At 37.9% G+C, this 13,866-nt stretch overlaps 1 protein-coding gene across 4 annotated transcripts in view; it reads left to right on the forward strand.

Moving 5' to 3' along the window:
• Nucleotides 1–13,866, forward strand: part of ZNF148 (zinc finger protein 148) — a 47,361-nt gene that overhangs the window by 18,932 nt on the left and 14,563 nt on the right. For 2 of the 4 annotated variants that reach the window (XM_067549602.1, XM_067549601.1), the window contains 5 exons: nucleotides 4,602–4,819; nucleotides 5,144–5,474; nucleotides 6,549–6,674; nucleotides 10,079–10,202; nucleotides 10,861–10,944. In XM_067549602.1, coding sequence (XP_067405703.1) covers nucleotides 5,160–5,474; nucleotides 6,549–6,674; nucleotides 10,079–10,202; nucleotides 10,861–10,944 — 649 coding nt within the window. In that variant the 5' untranslated portion in view covers nucleotides 4,602–4,819; nucleotides 5,144–5,159. The remainder of the gene's footprint in view (nucleotides 1–4,601; nucleotides 4,820–5,143; nucleotides 5,475–6,548; nucleotides 6,675–10,078; nucleotides 10,203–10,860; nucleotides 10,945–13,866) is intronic. The other 2 variants (XM_067549604.1, XM_067549603.1) reach the window with 1 other exon arrangement.

The raw sequence follows: 13,866 nt of genomic DNA on the forward strand, positions 1-13,866 counted from the left end.
ATCAAAATAGAAATAAGCTCTAGGATGGAGCAACTGTTCTGAGGTTGCTTTTTTCCAGTCTCTCTCTCTCTCTCTCTCTTTTTGTGTGTGTGTGCATGTGCATGCGTTCGTACGTACACATAACCGTGCAGTCCATCCTGTGGAGCCCCGCATTCAAATGCCTTTCCTAGGCGAAGAGTTTGGGGAATATAAAACAAACAAACACCTTAACTCTGCATTTCTTTTGGCATTGGAGAATTTAAGTTATACCTTTTGTGATATCTTTTTTTAACTGGACCTCTGTTTGTCTTTATTGAGAGTTTTTTAACTATATTTTCAAAGACGTTGCGAAAAATCTTATTAATAAAAGTTTTGAATCCCAGAGAAAAGACTGCTGTGTGAGTCACAGTTTTTATGTTGGGAGGTATATTAATTTAAACTAGTATGTGTTGTGTATTATCATGGCTTCTGTCAAGGATCATCTTCTTTGGGGATGCCATCTTTCACAGATACAGCTTGTTTTACCTTACTGGTTGACCTGGTCCAGGTGAATTATTTTGAAAACTTTAGCTTACTTTTTTTTGATCAATCTGTTATTCTGCCAAGAGCATTCTTTTCTTGGTTTCAATTAAAATAATATGATTCTGCTTAAATAAAGCAGCCTCTGCACCCCTGCCCTTCTCCCAAAAAGCACCTTGTGGTCAACTATGCTTGATTTGATGAGGAGATTGCAATCAGTACACTTCTCTTTTGGACCTACTAGCCTATTTTTATGTTTTTCTTTATTTTCATATTATTTGGTACGATGTTTAGATTGTGACTAGATTGTGTTTAGTCAATTGTAGTGTTATGCTGCAGATTGAGTCCTTGTTGTTTTTGTATGAAAAGCCAGGTGTCTGAAAACCTGCTTTCATAACGCACCTGAGATGACTCATCAGAGCTGAAAAATATACCTGATTTCTACTATCCCAAAAACGAAGCCTACTTAGTCAGGATAAAAAGCAGCCATGTATTCATATCCCTCACAATTTAAACGAATAAAACAACTGACAGTATTTTACAAATAAATGTAATATACTATCTACGTGTCCTTTACTAGGCAGCTACTGCATATTACCAATTGTTCCTATAGTATTCTGCTGCTGCACATCACCAGTCTGCCCCCAATTGATTGGTGACAGCAGCAGCAGAGTCCTTTGCTCTCTTTCTGAGACCCGTTTCTCATTATTCTCTGTACCTTTCTGCCGGGAAATAGCTTTAAATCCAGGAATTCTTCAGTTTGGGCCTGATTTCAGAGCAGTGTGACAATATCCTGTATCTGAAGCAGTTTCTAGTGCTGCTTTCAGTTGTGCCATGAACATACAGACTGCAGCTGCTGTTTCTCACACTTGAATGCTTCCTTCTCCCTGTATAGTGCTTCAGCAGTTTGAACTTCCCCATCTCAGCACCTTTCTAGCTGGTTCCTATGAAGGCTGCAGTGCAGTAATCTAATACTGCAGTAAGCCTCAACAAGCATAGAACCATAGAAATGTAAGGCTGGAAGGAACCTCAAGAGATCATCTAGTGCATCCTCTTGCACTGAGCAGGATTAAGTGTACTAGGATCAACCCAGACAAGTGTTTGTTCAACCTGGTCTTAAAAACCTTCAGGGAGGGGAGTCCACAGCCTCCCTCTATACCTGTTTTAATTATCCTTATAGTTAAAAAGCTTTTCCTAATATCAGACCTAAATCTCCCTTGCTGCAAACTAAGCTGATTACTTTTTGGCCTACCTGGGGTGGACATGGAGTACAATTGATTACTGTCCTCTTTATAACAACCTTTTACATATTTGAAGACTGTTGTTATGTCCCCATTGGCCTTTTCTTCTCTAGTCTAAACGTGCTCGATGCTTTCAACCTTTCCTCACAGGTCGTTTTCTAAACCTCTTATCATTTTTGTTGCTCTCCTTTGGACTCTGTCCAGTTTGTTCACATCTTTCTTGAAGTGTGATGCCCAAAACGAAACAGTACTCCAGCTGAGGCCTCACGTGGCAAATAGAGCAGACTTCCCATGTCTTAGGGCATGTCTATACTACAAACTTAAGTCGTCCTATATTAAGTTGATTTACAACCACTTTAGTAATTACTGCAGTGGTTCAAGTCCGTACTACCCTCCTTCTGTTGGTGGTGTGCATCCTCACCTGGAGCGCTTGAACCAACTTGAGAGGTCAGTGTGGGGGCCTCAGCTCCACATGCAAGCTCCCTGCCGGAGCCTGGTTGCCTCCCCCGCCCTCCTGCCTCTCGGCTCCCCGCTGGGAACTGGCAGCCCGGAGCCCCGGGGCGGCTGCGGGCCCCCACTCACCCCGGGTCTACGGCTTAGCTCTGAGCAGCTTTCTTGACAATGACAGCCAACAGCCGATGAAAGTAACCCACTGTGTCTACACGGACGCTGCGTCCCCCTAATAATGCGGACATAAGCCCTATGCCTCCCGTGGAGGTGCCATTATTATGTCGGTATAGGAGGGCACTTACATCAGTGGGAGCAAGGCTAATGTGGACATGGACATAATTAAGTTGACATAAGCTACCTTACATCAACCTAACTCTGTAGTGGAGACCTGGCCTTGCATATAGCAATCCTCTAACTACATCCCAGAATGATATTTGCCTTTTTTGCAACAACATCACACTGTTTACTGTTGTTCAGTTTGTGATCCACTATAAACCCCAGATCATTTTCTGCAGTATTACTGCCTAGCCAGTTATTGAAAGAGTTAGAAAGAACTCTCCTCAGGGGATTGGAATTTTAGGACACCTTCATTTACCTGATTCAGATGTGCTTCCTTCCACAAATAGACTGGCTTGCAAAATTTATCAATTAAGAAAGTTCTGAACTTTTACTTTGTTCCAGACACCTCACAACAGCAAGATTGGACAAATTCTTTCTTCTTCACATGGGCTGGCCTGCAGAGAGGCTTTACCACCTTCCTCGCTGAAGACAAGGAATTGTTGATCTTCACCTCAAACTCTCCTACAGACTGTGGTTTCTGCATCTCACAGGAATGTCTATCTCAGAATCACTGATATTTTCACTTATGGAATCTTGTGCACTGAGGCCCTCTAAAATGGCAGTTCTCAACATTTTTGTAGAAATCTAGGAGGACATCTATTCTGGGAAAATACAAAGGGTCTGGAAGCCCTTTTTGTATGGTATTGCTGCCTGGGATGTTCCATGCAGATGTGTTGAAGTCTATCTTCTATGGTTTCATCAAAGGCCTTGTTCTTCTGCTATCTCACAGGTTAGGTTGTAGATTTGGGGAGTATCAGCCTTTACTTTTTTGTCTCAAATGTGTTCCTCCATTTTTATATTTCCATCTTTTTAAAGGCTGTTAATTCCTTTTTTCCCTTTCTTACTCATTTATAAATATCTTTTGATGTGTTAGAGTCTCCCAAACATCAAATGAAGCCATATCATGAGATCTTTTGTCTGTGCCCTGCCTCTTAGGGTCAAACTGAGTAAATACATCAGTAGTCGACCCATTCTGACTTCCAGCAGTGGGAAGTTTACTGGGACAAGGTCCCACATTATCATGAATATCCAACATGCTTCTATCTTTTAAGTTGGCTATTGAGCACTTGAACTTGGAAAGGGGAGGATTATTAGACAATCCTGCACACCACAAAAATCAGCCACCTCTCTGACATATTCAAGAAGTTTGAGATTCTTGTCCTATGGTAGGACAGGCACAGATGCTCTCCTGTCTTGACTTCCTATGTAGATTAATTTGCTTGAGTGAATTGAATATTCACAAGAATCAGGATAATAATAATGTCTGGAATCAGGTATAATGCAGATGAGCAATGCGTAATCTTCATCATCTCAGTGCTGCCAATGGACCACATTCCTAACATTGAATGATCTGAGGCCCACTTGAGGAGAGGCTGCCCTTCCTGCCTGATTGTATGGTGGTTTGTGAAAAGAACAAATCTAAACTAGAAATTAGGATAAGTGCAGAATCCTGACTATATTTCTCAATCATTGAAAATGTTTTTTTGAGAAGTATTTTCTATTTTCAAACTGAAAACTGATGTTTAAACATTACATGTTGATCTGTTTGATATAAGTTTGTGGATGGAATATATGCTTTGTGAGTAGCAGGATGTTAAATTGACTGTGGGGCATCCCAGTGCAATTCTAGGAGATGATGAAGAACCCTTCTGTACTGCTGGGCAAGATGGTTTGGCTTCTTCGGCTATTTAATTGGACAGTTAGAACTAAGGACAGAGCTGACCCAGAGCCTAATTAGCTAAAAAGCTGAACTGAGGTGGAGCTGAGCCTCCCTTTCAGCATGCTGAACTACTGCATATTTCCTACCATGTTTTTGCATTATTGATGGAGGCAGTGTCTAAACCAGTGGTTCTCAACCTATTTACCATTGTGGGCCGCATCCAATGCTACTTGTATGGCCCTGAGGATGTCACATGGCCACAGCTGTGTGCTGATTGGATTGAAGGTTGAGAATCACTAGTCTAAACCTATATGCCCTGACTTATGCTCCAGTGTCTGAGTGGGTTTGGAGGTGATCACCCCCCCATAAGTATGTTTAACTACTCCTCTTTCTTCCTTCACATGCAACAACAGCAGCAGCAAGAAGAGCCAAATAATTCTCTTTCCTCTTCCTTGTGAAGATAAAGCTGTTCGGGCAGTCAGGGACAGTGCGCATACAAAGAGGGGGAATGGAGAAGAGAGAACACAGTGAAAGGAGGCACTTCTGTAGAGGGATCAGGCAATAAAAAAAGGCGAGGAATGGGGAAGAAGCAGAAAAGAAAAGAAATGGAAGCCATTTGCTTCCTTTAAGGGTAGGGAATGTATTTAAGTTTCTTTTGGCTATCAGTTCATTTAACTATCATCCACTTACATTATATCCGTAGTTAATGACAACTTATTTGAAAATGTGTGTGAATGAGAGAGAGAGAGAGAGAGAGAGAGAGAGAGAGAGAGAGAGAGAGATTTCCTTTTGCTTATTCCAACAAAGATGAAGTATTGAAAGCCCTGGATAATACTTACAAGAAACACGTGTTGTTGACTCTGTTTTCTAAACCTTTTTAAAAAAAATGTGTCAAGTAAATTTTTAAATAACTTCCTCAATTGTAGATGTTCACTTGTTAAACTTCTCTTTGTAGGCTATTGCACTTAAGCATGAATATTGAAGACAAACTTGGAGGATTATTTATTAAATGTGGTGGCATAGACCAGATGCAGTCATCCAGGGCTATGGTAGGGATGGGTGCAGTCTCTGACCAATCTTCAGTGTCTGGGGAACGGCAAGACCGGACTATGACACATCAAGAAATTCTTACAACAGATGAAGTGTTACAAGAAAGTGAGCTTCGACAGCAAGAGATGATTTCACAAGATGAACTCATGGTCCATGAGGAGACAGTAAAAAATGATGAAGAGATGGAGGCTCAAGACAGACTTCCTCAAGGGCTCCAGTATGCAGTCAATCTCCCTGTAAGCATTTTCTTCATGAAATATTGCGCACACATTTAGGAAGCATGGTTTGGTAGTAGTGTTATGTTATGTTAGGAATTGACTGGTCAACATTAAATACTTAAAAAAAAAAACCATAATAAATGTTAAAGAGCAGATATAAACCAGAATAAGTAACATTATTAAAAGGAACCCTGCATATTTTATTTGTTTTATGAAAAACACATTTAGTCACTTGTGAAAATATTTTCTTTTTGCCATCTGAAGCATTTCTGTACATGTTTTTAAAGTATATCTCATGTAGAAATTTAGCATTTGATAGCTATTGCTTGCATTCATGCTGCAGAATGAACATGTGACACTTCCTTGATGCATTATTACTGAAAACTTGTATATTTAAAGGTTTGGGCATTTACTGAAGTGTCAATGATTTATAAAGACGAGTTATGTATCTGTAAAAAGAAAAAATGGTCTTTTTCATCTGGAGTTTTGTTAAAATGCTGTGTACATTGGGAGGGCTTTTCTTTTAACTGTAGGTCAGAGATTGTTGGGTAGTTTAGAAAGCATATCAGGAACATTTAAGAATATGTTCTTTAATAAAGTTGACATTAGATCAAGAAAGATTACTGGGAAAAATTTCATTAGCTCTATTTTTGTTTTTTTTAAGTTTACTTATATATTTAGTAAATATATAGTAAATTAATCTGTTTCTCTTTAAATCATGGCTTTGGCAATATGACAGGCAAAAGTAATTAGGTATGAAACAAATGGAAGAGTGATTATATGCACACATGAGAGATTTTGTTATACACTAGGAGTCTCAAGAAAACACTACAGGTCAGAAAGAAAAGACTTAAATTTTGTTGGATGAATGAAGAGGTACAGCAAGCTGCAAATCTATATAGAATTTTGCCCTTTCTGCATTTAAGATATTGATCACTCCCTTTTTATTAAATTTCTGAAAGACTGAAATTCTGGAACAGGTACCTTCAGAAAAATCCTAGCTTTTGTTTCAGCAGTTTGTCATAGGAAAATGAAAAATTGCTCATCTGTAATGAGAACATCACCTGAAACTGGCACTTGGTATCTTAACAGATCAGTGTAAAGCAAGAAATTACCTTTACTGATGCATCTGAACAACAGAAGAGAGACAAAAAACAAATACGAGAGCCAATAGATTTGCAGAAAAAGAAGAAAAGAAAACAGCGTTCACCAGCAAAGGTAAGACATTGATTCTGGAGAAACCATGCTTGAAAAGAACTGGGAGATTTGTTATGACTTTGACTGATTTCATTAGAATGTGAAGTAGTTCTGTTTGAAGTTGTTTGTTTGCACAGTAAAGATGCAACTTCAGAGCTTTCCAGAGTCCAAAGACAGCCCTGATATAAGGCATTCATAGTGTGTTTCTTTGAGCTCCTTTTAGCAACATACACCTTTGACATATTTTAACATCTGTCTCTCCAGGCAGTTCCTTTTCCAAATACATTTTTTTAAATTGAGTCAGTAGTTTTGTAGACAAGTTTTATATCATTACACTACGTTCATCTAATAATAGTACTTTTCTATGAGCCTGAGAATTATTGTGTGCCTTATGCATTGAGAACAGTTTAAAAACAAATCTAAAATGATAGTTTTGAAAATTTAAAAAAGTTTTCACCCATAAATTTAATAAAATAAAATAAAATGCTGGTAGAGAGCATTCCTAAAATGTAAGTGTCTTTGTATGTATCTTTATTTGTGTTGGAAATTCTCATAACTGTTGTTTTGCATTATTTTGAGAACTTGTTTTCCAGATCCACTGTCAAGAAAGAGATGCCAATTTTACCTATCTACCTGTGTCATATTAGGTAGCCTAACCTTTAAATGTAGTGGTGCATAGAGGTCAACCTACCCTTCCAGATGGCATAGCCTTTTAACATTTTGAATGGTCCGATATATATATACAGGGACCTCGGAGATATTGATAGAGAGGAAGTGGTTCCAGGAATAAGTAGTGCATGTGAGAAAATTCCATCACTGTGTCTTTAAGGACCAGGAGTCTTGGAGAGACGGTGGGGTAAGGCTTCCATGTCATCCAGCCAATTAAGGATGAGGTGGGAGAAGCAGACCAGCATAAATGCTGTCTCCTCCCTCATAGCAGGGCAGACAATCAATCATCAATGAGACCTGTGAGCACGGGGAGGAAATGGGAAGGGAGCTGAGGGAGAATCTGGCTAAGGTCCTATAGTTGTCTGAGTTAAAGCCTGGCTTCAAGGAGGAAAACTGGGGACTCCTGCTTAAGAGAGGGGGAAAGAGAGGGCTGAAAGGTAACCCAGAAAGGACCGGGAACAGGGCCCAGAGGGTAGGCATCAGATTAGCCCCGAAGGTTAGAAGTATCTTTGTTAATTTTGGGACTTTTGTTTGGACTTGTTACCTGAAGAGGGATTGAACTTAGAGTGACCATCCAGAGGTCTGAGCCACATGAACACAGAAAATCCTGGGAAGGGGAAACTGAGGCAGGAAGTGCCTGCAGTGCCACTCTAACCCAGTAGGGGGCACTATATGATAGTATCGCCCTGAGACAGCCTGGCAGCTTAGATTTTCTTATGTCAAAGGGACAAAATTTTGTTAAGACAAAAGCAGAATCAGCCCTCCAAACGAGGGCTGGCTGCAGCAATGTTCTGTCCCCTTCTAGTAACACCCCAGCTCATTATTTATTTCATTTGGATTTATGCAACAATTAAAATAAAGCATACAAGTGCTCTAGCAGGTAGGTAAAATCAGTCCCATAAAGACTTTTGTTTGGATTTGCTGCCAATCCAGCAACTGGGATTTTTAAGTGTGGAAGTAACTTAATACACTGAAATATTTCCAGTACTATTTTCCTTTTATTTATCAATTGTATTCTTGAAAAATCTATAGTTTCTTATTCATTTTTACCACCGTTATTTTTTGGACTACATCTTGGCAAAACCACATTCGCAAAACTAATTTTCTTCATTTAAGGGGAGTTAAAATGCAGTAAATTAAAAAGATTCCAGAATTTAGGTGAAAAATGGAGGAATATTAATTTTTTTCCCGTTTTCAGCATAGTTATTTTAAAATGTCAATACAGTAGTATACATAGTATATGTGATGAAATTACATTGTTTTATAAAATACAATTTTAAATCTGACAATGTCCATTTAAGTAGTGGCATGTTGTTACAAAACATATTTTATAGCATTGAACATCACAGACCTGTAAGGCCCCTGCAAACATATGAATGTGCTTAATGATAAGTACCTGAGTAATCCCATTGGTTTCAAGTGTGTGTGGTAGATCAGGGCCTAAATGTCTGTGAGATCTGTTGTAGTAGAACCAGCAGATAGAATTAGAAGATTTTTCAAAGTTGGTCCTATAATAATAGTTAATACTGAATTTATCAACAATCGCAGAGCAATGGAGTGGTTCTTTTGTTTGCTCTGTTAAAATATCTTGGCTATTGTGGCGTGCCAGCATGCTTTCCTCCTCAGTTTTTATAGTTAGAAAGCTAATCACTATTTATTTGAGGTTATTCTGTTATAACATACTATTATAACACTGTTTTCGGTCACCTAAAACTTTCTGAAAATTTTGTTCATTGGAAAATTGTCATTTTCCTGCTGGTCTCTTCCCAGTGGTGTTAATTTTTGGCAAGTTTGAGCAAAACTGTACTGAACTGTAGTGAATGGGGGAGAGGGACATAAATGAACTTTCTCTAGTATTTAAAAAATTCTTGCAACTTTAAAAAAAATCTACAATGGCATCAAAATTATTGAAAGTAGAAAACTGAATTTGGCAGGAAGATCTTCTCAAGGAATACACTAAGTAAGGAAGGGCTCTGTAGGATGAGCGAGTTAGAGGGTCCAATGTTTTTTATTTTATCATCTCCATCTTCCACAATATTGAGGGAGGTTGCCTTGTGGCCACTTTGCAAATAAAAGTGAAATGAAAGCCTGCTAAGTACTGTACCATGACACTATATGAAAAGATTAGAAAGTTAGGCTAAGGAAATACAATAGAAAATGACTAAACAATTGAGAGTCACTTCAGTTCTTTCGTACTGACATTTTATATATAACTGGACAGAGGAACAGTTTTATTAGTCCAGCCTTAATTTTAGCTATGATGTACATCAGCAGACAGATTATGTCATTACTCAGGGATAAGCTTTTATACATTTTGACAAACATACATTCTTGCTTTATTTCCACAAAGATCATACAGCATTCCACTTATCCTTTAAAATACAATCATCCATGATTCTGTGTCCAAAGATGGCTTGGTTACTTCACCTTCTTCCCAACAGATGGAGAAAGTAAACACTGACATTTGAAGAGACTCCACTCTTAATAAAAAAGTTGCAAGCCGGTTTTCCATCAGTTGCTTTTGTCTCCAGCAAGTGGAAATATCTCTTGACAAGCGATGATACACAAATTTGCAACAGGCAGTTGTTGCAAATGTAAAACCAAAATCCTATTGGTGTAGATTTATAGAAATTAGCACTATTTTTACCTGAAATGTTTTAATTTTCTGCATTACACATTCATTTTGTTTTGATTTGTGGTTAATAAAACATCTTTAATGGGTAGTGTGAGAACAAATTTTACTTTTTTTAAAATAGATCCTTACAATAAATGAGGATGGATCACTTGGTCTGAAAACCCCCAAATCTCATGTTTGTGAGCATTGCAATGCTGCCTTTAGAACCAACTACCATTTACAGAGACATGTCTTCATTCATACAGGTACTGCTTGACTTCCCTTGTCTTTTCTACTATATAAAGATCTGTTTACTCACAGTAAAAATGTTTTCAGTCTATGTGAATTTCAGTTCTAAGAGTGTAGGTAACGTGGCATCTAAGCTTAGAGATTCCATGCACCAAAGTGTCAAAAGAACACCAGAAAAAAAAAATGAACATATGTTCATTAAACTGAGGATAAAACTTTACAAGGTTTCTTTTCTTTCTTTATCAGAAAGCAATGGGTTGACTTGTAGCCTAAGTGCCAAAATTGACCCCTTTGTAAAATGTGCTTCAGATGCTTATTTTGTCTGATAAGGTATCTCTGGTTCAGAGAAATGAAAAAGACACTTCCCATTATAATAGCTTGCCAGAACCCTAAATGTAGATTTATGCCAGCATCATGATTAATCTTGTTCTTGAGGAAGTTACACCCATTTCAGATCACTCCTCCTTGTTTGTGTTAATGTGACTCATACAATCAATCGTGGGGAGAATTTTGAAGTCCATATAGTTAGTTAGGGATAAAGTTTTTGATATTAGAACATTTTGGAATTCGTTCAGATGCTGGTTCTTATAGACAACTATTTTATTCCTCAAAGTAATCATCAGAAACAACAGTTTGTAGTTATTAACTTACGGATGTGGAATTATATTGTTCAAGGTGAAAAACCATTTCAGTGCAGTCAATGCGACATGCGTTTCATACAGAAGTACCTGCTACAGAGACATGAGAAGATTCATACTGGTGAGTATAGTGCCTTGAGTATCTTTACTGGCGTGCTTAAAGAACTGTTTCCCAAATCAGGCCAGGTTTCCGATAAGTGTGCAGCTTAATATCCTGTTGGAGTTTATTTTGATTTTAACATATATGGTACAAAACATTTAGAAGTGATTTTATTTCTGTGCTTTAGCCTTGCTCCTCTTTTCTTTGGCAGCAAAGTGAGTGTAAACTGTAGTGAATAAATGTGGGAATTAAGTATTCTTCTTAAAATAGTCCCACAGTAGCAAATCATAAAGTTTGTTTAACAACCCATGATTTTTTCAGTCTTCTCTTTTGTCATATAAAACTGACTTTTTCACTGAGGTCTTCATAACTTAGAAGATTTTTTTATTTCCTATTGAATTGATGGGAAACTACCAGGACTGTAATGGCCAAAATGCCTAACCCCCAAGGTATTAGCATCAGTATTACTTTTCACTCTATTTTAAAAGTTTTCATGCATAATTATTCTTCTGTCTATATATATGTATATATAATAGGTCATATAAGGCCAAAATTTTAAAGCAAATGAAGTTAAAAGTTTATGCATATTTGTTTATTTTTGTTTTATTGCAATGTGCAAAACCACATTTAACAGGTTTGGCTTTATTGGGTTTTTGGCATTTTGGTGCATGGCCTTTCAATCCCTCTGTAAATATGTTGTAATACAGTCCTTTTGGACAGGATGCCAATTTCTCAGCCTCTTTTACAGAAAAGCAGAGCTGGTGAATGTGCACAGTGTTTCTTGGCTGTAGCATTTAAACGGATCTGAATGCTACTAATGTACAGGGGTGTGTGTGTGAGAAAATTGAGAAAGTAAAAAATTCTGCAAAATGAATTTTCGAGCCGTGTACAGGGAGTTACATGCACAAGTACCTTGTTGATGGGATTTATGTGTCTTACGTTGCCATGAATCCAGACTTAGTAGGTTTCCTTTGGCTAGTCAGCCACAGAAGACTCCTACATTCTTTGTCTGTCCAGTTGCTTTGCTCTATTCCTAGTTTTCCATCTGGCTCTGAATTGGTGAACTTCATTCTGAAGAAACTGCTGCCTTCACTCTGTTGCAGATATTATTCTTATCAAGAATGGATCTCTCACACACACCAGAAAAGAAAGAGAGAGAAAAAAAGAAAGCAGGAAAGGGTTCAAATGCACAGTCTGTTGTGATGTTTTGCAGAATCATTTTTTTCTGCAGATCATTCCCTGTACATGGCTTTGAAAATGAGTCTGGGCAATGTATCCAATTAACAGCTGAGTGCAAGCATTATATAAATGTCATCAGTATTTTTGAAATTCAATATTTCCAGTTCTAGAGAGAAAGCTGCTATGCTGCTTTTAGGATTGGTTTGTTTTTGTCAACCCTTGCATAAGTGTGTTAGTCTTTTGTGTATAAGAGAGAAAAAACTGCAGTCTAACAAATTAACCCATACTGTTTGCTGAACTTTTGGAAAAATAATTCCCCCCCCTCTCTTCAGCCTCCTACTGGCTTAGCATAGTTTGGTAATTTTCTCTGGAAACTGGAGAAAAGGATTTGGTTTAAGCCATTAGAACACTGGTGTTTCCCAGATGATTGTCAAATGAGGGTTTAGGACAGTCTCCAGTGAGGTAATTTTCTGCCTGACTGAACATGCAGTCAGTAGGGGCTGCTTTAAAATCTTAAATCCCAGTGAGCTGTGATTATTATATTTATATGGCTTATTTGAAAAAAAGAAAAGAACTCTTTTTGTTGGTCTTAAAAAGCTTTCTAAAGTTCATTTAGTAAATAAACAGCAACTGTAGTGATGGAAACCTATGGGCCTGTGTTATACAAGAGGGCAGACTATATGATCACAGTGGTCCTTTCTGGCTTTATAATCTATGAATTTTGGTGTCCTGCCCCAATTATAGTTTGGCTCCTTACAATCTATATACCTAAAAATCCTTCTGTATTTTAATTTAGATATGGTATTCTTCACCATTGGTCCTAAATTCTTGTGTTGTTTTGCGATATGCTGTTCAACAGTTGCATGCTTGGATCTTTCAAATAATTTACATTTTAAGATTGCCTTCTATGGCTAGAAGGTGAATACTGTCTCCATGTTTTTACTCTGGGGGAAAAAAGTCTTTTTCTTGGACTTCAACATCGGTACTGCCAGAGATTCTTTATAATTTGTAAAGGGTGAGTATTCATGGGGAGTATTTCTGCCTCATTGTCCCTTTCTCTTCTTTCGTAAGCAGTTTTGGTTTTCTTCATTTCCCTGCCCTTAAATAGGTCTGACTTGCTTTTATGCTGGCAAAATGACCCTGTATTGTTTTCAATTTTGGTACAGGGTTCAAAAGATTAAAGAGTAGCAAAATGGTTTTTGAACTTTTTAAAATCTTTAGCCATTCTCCAGCTTCCTGTATTAAGACTGTTGAAGATAGCACTAACACAGACAGAAGTCCGATTAGTATCTTTGTAAAAGCAGGGAACTTACAGGTGCTCCAACTAATACCACTAGGTGGGATTTCTGTTCTTGGAAAGATTGCCTCAAATGAAGTGCTGTTCAAAGGAAGTAGGAAGTCTTGAATCAACAGTCTTATTTTGTGTAGGCAATTAACAAATTATATTAATACAAAATTGTGTTACTAGAAACAGCCACACCTGGGAAGAGAGTGACAATTATAAGGATCAGCTGTTAGTTGTAATTTTTTTATGATTCTGCTTGTTGCTAATGATACTGAGAATCAACATTCAATTTGTGGGAGGAGGGAAAATTATCAGTAGACTATTACTTCGATGTTCTTGATGTTCTTAACTCACTGGGCTCCTGAAGAGAACACCACCACAGGCTTCTTCTTCTGCATTGTTTTTACTGATGGAGATTTCTGCACCAGCTCCCTACCTCTGCATTTATGCCTCACCTTCTAATTCTTTAATCCAGCTCA

The sequence above is a fragment of the Emydura macquarii genome, unplaced genomic scaffold (genome assembly GCF_026122565.2).
Source record: "Emydura macquarii macquarii isolate MOO-44397 ecotype Brisbane River unplaced genomic scaffold, CSIRO-AGI_Emac_v2 contig_1253, whole genome shotgun sequence".
Taxonomy (NCBI): Eukaryota; Metazoa; Chordata; order Testudines; family Chelidae; genus Emydura; species Emydura macquarii.